The sequence below is a fragment of the Peromyscus californicus genome, unplaced genomic scaffold, assembly GCF_007827085.1.
Source record: "Peromyscus californicus insignis strain IS unplaced genomic scaffold, ASM782708v3 Scaffold_9__1_contigs__length_137607984, whole genome shotgun sequence".
Classification (NCBI taxonomy): Eukaryota; Metazoa; Chordata; class Mammalia; order Rodentia; family Cricetidae; genus Peromyscus; species Peromyscus californicus.
The window spans coordinates 70,518,789-70,525,101 of NW_026294617.1; the positions used below are offsets into that span (position 1 = coordinate 70,518,789).

The 6,313-nt window shown below is 43.5% G+C and overlaps 1 protein-coding gene across 1 annotated transcript; it reads right to left on the bottom strand.

Moving 5' to 3' along the window:
* Positions 1-601: 601 nt before the first annotated feature.
* Prr9 (proline rich 9) lies at positions 602-952 on the bottom strand. The gene has a single exon (XM_052730552.1). The coding sequence runs from the start codon at positions 950-952 to the stop codon at positions 602-604; it is 351 nt and encodes a 116-aa protein (XP_052586512.1).
* Positions 953-6,313: the final 5,361 nt, after the last annotated feature.

Here is a 6,313-nt window from a genome sequence, read left to right on the forward strand (position 1 = left end):
GACTGACAGAGATCCCAAGATCCCAACTTGTGTTTCCTTACTGCCTGTTTGAATTCAATCTTTTAAAACAGTTTTACAAAGCACAGACCACATTACAACGTCCAACCATATTTTGTTAGGATGCAGAAACAAAGCTACACCATTTTCGATTTGTTAGCACCACGGACCTCTTCTTAACACCTGCTGTGGTGGTGATACCTAGAATAAAGTCATTAAATTCAGGTTGTGTTGAGGCTTGAAAGAGAGCCTTGCACCCTGAAAGATGAACAGAGGCGTCCTTGGGCAATATGTACCAAGGGATAGTTGAGCTTTTGCCGCAGGAGAGCTGTGTTAGGCTTTGGTGGTCTCCCTGGATAACCACACCACTCCTGTACTAGAGACCGTCCACCAACTGCAGAGAAGAGTACTCATTCACAGAGGTTGGGGAGATACAGAGAACTACCTTCAGAGGCACAGACCAAGTCCTGAAATCCTGAGGAAGTCAGGAGACAAGAAGGTGTATTGTACAGAGATACCCACAGGAGAAGGTCACCGGAGTGGGGACTGGGATTAGATTTTCTTCTGTTGGCCATCTTCTTGACTCCAGATGGCACACGAGCAGCTACTTTCCCTTGCCCTGGGATGAGCACTTCTCCTGGAGCTTCTGTGGGAACTCCTCCACACATTTTGTTTGGGCTAGCTCCTGACATGGCTCCACACACTGAGGCAGGCACTGGTCTTGGCTTGGAGGTAGGCATGGATCTTGGCCTTGCTGTGGGCAGTTTCCTTGGCTTATCTCCTGGCACTGAGGATCACATGCCTCCTGAGCTTGGAGTGGACATTTGTCTTGGCAGGGGTCCTGACACGAGGGAACACACCCTTCCTCAGCTTGTGCCTGGCACTTTTCTTGGGTCTTTTGAAGACATGGAGGTGGCACACATGGTTGCTTGCACTGTTGATCACTGAAAGACATCGTGGGTGGTTTGAAGAGCCTGAAAATAAACAGAAGATTTGAGATGTTTTGCACTCAAGGCACCAGACTGGGAAGTAGGAAAGATATGGGTGGGTGTGGAGGATTGATTGAGAGGGGGATGGGAGAGAACATAATTAACTCTAAGATTGATTTTTTGTCTCTTTGTTTTATATCTCGAGCTCAGCTCCCTCCGACACTTGTTTCCAAGATGAAAATGTTCTCCTGACTTTTGTCTAAACAGGCACAAGCTGAAAACCCCAGTCCTACCACACAATTTAATTAATAATTAAAAAAACCAGCTACAATATATTAAACAGAATGCATGAGATAGTTAAAGTGGTCCAAGAATGGCAAGCTGTCTAAAAAAAAATAGTAGAAAATATAGTCTAAGATAGGAACAGAAGAGTGGCCTCAAAGAGATGGAACATCAGGGAGGGAAGGAAGGAGGGAGAGAGGGAGAGGGAGAGAGAGAGACAGAGAGGCAGACCAGAGAGACAGAAAGAGACAGAGAGAATGCTTACCTGATCTTCAACAAGATTCAGCGAAGGATGTGGATTGTGAAGTCTGGGAAGGTGGGGGACTTTTATATAGTGCTTGGCATGGCCTCCTGAAGGACTGGTGGGCCACGTGGGCCAAAGTCCTAATTGTGGAGTCACCATAACAAGCTTCATCTGAAATCATGAACCGTTTGAGTCACTGCTGTGATGCCTGTTAATCAGCCTTCAGTTTGGCCTCTGGGTTCTCACCAGACCTCAGCAGGGAGGGGCCCCACTCAGAACTCCTTCATTAGAGGCAGCAGGAAAAGAATGTTCATAAAATGTTATCTGTCTGTTCAGCCAGGGCTGAGGTCCCTTGTCTACTCAAACCAGTTCAGGATGTGGTGAGAGATAAGATCAGCCTTGCTCATCTCATCTTTGCTAGTAGGGAGAATGTACGCCCACGGCCTGGGGTCTGCCTGAGTTGAGGACTTGTATGGTGTATTTTAAACATTTCCACTGGATGTTCCTGCACGAAGAAGAAAACCCCTTCATTTATTTTGTCTAGACTAGCTCAAGGCTTGGTTCTACACGGTGAGGCAGACACTGGTCTTGGCTTGGAAATAGGCATGGAAATCAGACCCAAGGAAAATGGCTTTCCTTAGCTTAGGGTTCTAAGTTGAGGCCCCACAGTGTCCTAGGCAGACATGAATTTTTTTCCTGTATAAAGTCCTGAGGAAAATTAGAGTAATTTCTTGCTCTTGAGTCAGATAATATGGTGAATGGGAAAAGAGAAGATGCCAGCCTCATTTTTCTCAACTTTGAGTTCTGGTGCCTTTTGAATAGTAAAGCTTTTCTGAATGGCCAAGGAAACAAGTTGGAATACAGTGCCTGTCTCCTTGCCTCCTAAAAATCTTGTCAGATTTAGGTTAATGGAAATTGGGGGTGGGCTGGGATTGGGGTGGAAGGAAAAGTTTCAAAGCAATACACCATCTCGTCTGTGTTTTGCCCCTCTTATCTGACGAGCCCTTCTCTGGACCTGTTGAAATCCGGCAGTCTTCAAGCTCCACTCAAGTCTATTAGCTTTCAAGAGTCTTCCCTGGTCACTGTAAACTAGAAAGGAATTTATTTCTTGTTTTTCTTTTCTTTTTTTTAGTTTTTCAAGACAGGATTTCTCTGTATAACTTTGGAGCCTGTCCTTGAACTCACAGAGATCTGCCTATCTCTGTTTCCCACGTGCTTAAAGGCATGCACCACCACCACCGGGCAGGGATTCACTTCCTTATGAACTCCCATAATATTTATGTTTGTGATATATATCATAATATATTTATATACCACCCACATATATAAATTTATATAGCATGTATAAACATATATATCATATATATATCTATAAATAGACATTTAGTGTTGCTGTTACATTATTCTGGATTTGAAGTTTCAACCGGTGACAAAATCACATATGTGATAACTGGAAGACCAGAGAAGATAAATGATTATTGATAGGGGACAGGCATCAGTGAAGGAATGAAAGGGCAGGTATACAAGACAGACAGCTGTGAGGCAGAGGAAGACCTACTTACAAACCTCGGTCCCACCATAGGATTTTGTCTTTCTCTTCTTTTTAAATAATTCTTTTGAAAATTTGGATACAATACACAAAACAGAGTGCATAGGATCCTTAAAGATGTAAAGAAATGGCACCAGAAATAGCAATCCGTTTGAAAAAATATCTAGTAGGATGTACAATCCCAGGTAGAAGCAGAACAGGCCTCCTGAAGATGGAGCAGCAGCAGCAGCAGCAGCAGAGAGAGAAAGAGACAGAGAGAGGCAGAGAGAGAGACACAGAGACAGAGATAGAGAGACAGAGAGACAGAGAGAGAGACAGAGTGAGACAGAGACAGAGAGTGAGAACGAGCAGGATTACCTGAACTTCAACAAGACTCAATGAAGAATGTGAAGTGTGGAGCCCAGTAAGTTGATGACTTTTAATAGAAAATGAAAGACAGTCATTTATTCAATTAAATATTAATATTTAGGGGAAATAGTATTCATGATAGGAGTCTAGAGCAGTGGTTTTAAATCTTGCTAATTCTGCGGCCCTCTAATACAGTTCCTCATATTTTGGTGACCCCCAACCATAAAATTATTTTCAATTCTACTTCATAACCGTGATTTTGATAGGTTATGAATTGTAATGTAAATATCTGTGTTTTCTAAGGGTCTTAGGGGATCCCTATGAAAGGGTCATTAGACCCCCAAAGAGTTGTGAGTAGTTGAGAACCACTACTCTAGAGTCCCTAAAATGGTGAACTTATTTTATTGGCTAATGTTGACTAAATTTCAGTAACTTTAAAAATGATAATGCTTTGGGACTGGGAGATGGGCCAGTGGTTAGAACACCAGCTGCTCTTGCAGAAGACTGAGGTTCTGTTCTAAGCATCCAGATGACAGTTTATAACTATTCCATAACTCCAGTTCCAGGGGATCCTGTGCCCTCTTCTCAACTCTGCAGGCACTGCACATGTGTAGTACTCATACATACATTCAGGCAAACACACATACACTTAAAATAAAAACAGCTTTTTCCAAAGCTACACAGAGAAACCCTGTCTTGAAAAACCAAAAAAAAACAAAAACAAAAACAAAAACAAAACAAAACAAAACAAAAAACAGCTTTTAAAAACTGATGGTCCTCCCCTTACCTTGGGGTTAAGGTCTTGAAGAGGCAGATGTAGTTCATTTCCTGAGAAGTAATCAGCAGAAATCAGGAATATCTCTGAATGTTAAAATAGGGTTGGGATACATCAAACATTTTTCTTTTTATTGTGTGTGTTGTATAGTGCACGCACAAGAGTATGCAGCCATGTGGAAGCCAGAGGAAGATGCATGGCATTCTCTATTTTCCTTAACTCCTTTTCTTGAGACAAGGTCTCTGGCTGAAGTTTCCCATTTCAGGTAGGCTGGCTGATTCCTGAGCTCCCAGGATCCACTTGTCTCTGCTCCCCAGTAATGGAGGTATAGGTACCCACAGCCATACTTGGCTTTTTATGTGAATGCTGAATTCAAACTTAGGTCCCCTTGCTTGCATGGCAAGGATGTTCCCAACTGAGCCAGATCCCATCATATATCTCAGAGAAGTGAGGGAACACAGGTGGAATTTTTGGTTTTATGACCATTGCCTAAAGGATTGGTAACTCCAGCACAGCCCTGGCATGGTAATGGGAGGCAGGGAGGAGGAGGAGGAGGAGGAGGAGGAGGAGGAGGAGGAGGAGGAGGAGGACGAGGAGGAGGACGAGGAGGACGAGGAGGACGAGGAGGAGGACGAGGAGAAGGAGGAGGAGGGGATTTGGAATATTGATGAATGTCTCTGAAAAGCAAAGTCTTTGAGGGTTAGCTGTAGAATGGGAAGGCTCTACTCATTCCTGTTCCATTCCCCTTCATTTTTAATCTCCTCCTTCTGTTTCTTTTCTCCCCTCCTTTATCTCTCTTTTTTTGTCTTTTCTGTGGAATGTTGTTTAAGAGGAAAAGAAAACTCTATTGTATTGTAGGAAGCAAGGAACTAGCAACTGCTGAGTTTATTAATTTATTCTTTCTGCTAGGCACAACCTTGTTCTTTTAGGGACTCACACTGATGGAGATGGATAGAGGTCAGCAGTTACGTGCCAGAAAAAGTCCCCTTTGTTGAGTCCTTGGGAGGCAGAGGCTAGAGGAGGGACATTTTCAGGTAGGTTTGAAAGCAGAGTCTTAGTTAGAAGGTTTTTGAAGCACTGAGATCTAGTGGGATGAAAGGAGAATCTGAAGCCATCTTAGGCTAGGCATGGATGAGAGATTAGGGGAGAGGATATGCTGGAGATTTCTGGAAGTTTCTAAACATGATTCATGAGGTGACTTTGTTCATGCCACATGCATTTCTGTGATTGTAGATAAGCTCCAGGAAACTAAACAGCAATGTGAAGAAATATGCAGAGACAAGATCATATTCTTATGGTGGTGGACAGCCCATTTGGATAGATCCCTGGGTTCAGCTTCTCAAAAGGCCTCCCCATCTGCCATTGAATTAATTTGTGACCATTCTTGAAACTGATAGCAAAGTCCTCCTGAGGAGGATGGATAATGACTTGCCAAAGACATTCTACTTAATCAGTAGACTATTTGGTTGTGTGGCAAAAGAGAATTAGATAGGAGATGGAAACTCAGTTGCTGATCAGAGAGATTATCTTGGGTTATCCAAAGGAAGGGTGTAATATAAACAACAAGGATCCTTGAAAGAGCAGAGGGGGAAGAAACATTAATATCTACTGTGAAAGACCACACTGGCTGTTGTCGGTAAAGAAGCTGGAAGAACATGAAAAGAAGAGGGCAGCTGTGGAAGCTGTGGAAGCTGGAAAAGCCAAAGAAATGCTCTCAAGGAGGCTCCCTAAAGCAATGTAGCTTGGCTGGTCACTCTGAGTTAAGTCCACTGAGACCGTCTGTCATTTTCTTTTTATTTGTCAACTAGACACAAACTTGAGCTGTCTGGAAAGAGGGCTATCGGTTGAGAAAATGCCCCCATAAGATTGGCCTACAGGTACTGGCCTATCAGGTTTTTTCTTGATTTTTGACTGATGTGGATGGGCCCACCTGTCTGGAGGGACAGTGTCACCCTTGGGCAAGTGGTCCTAAGTTGTAGAAGAAAGCAAACTGAACAAGCCGTGAGGAGCTAGTCAGTAAGCAGTGGTTTCTCCATGGTCTCTGCATCGTTCCTGCCTCCAGCGCCCTGACGTGAGCTGCTGCCCTGTCCTCCTACAGTAATGGACTGTTGTCTGGGAGTGTGAGCTGAAATAATCCCTTTCCAAGTTGCTTTTGATCATGGTGTTTTATCACAACAGGAGAAAAGTAG

Bases quoted from the DNA above. Each gene is read 5' to 3' on its own strand.
- Prr9 (XM_052730552.1), bottom strand. From the start codon at position 952: ATGTCTTTCAGTGATCAACAGTGCAAGCAACCATGTGTGCCACCTCCA.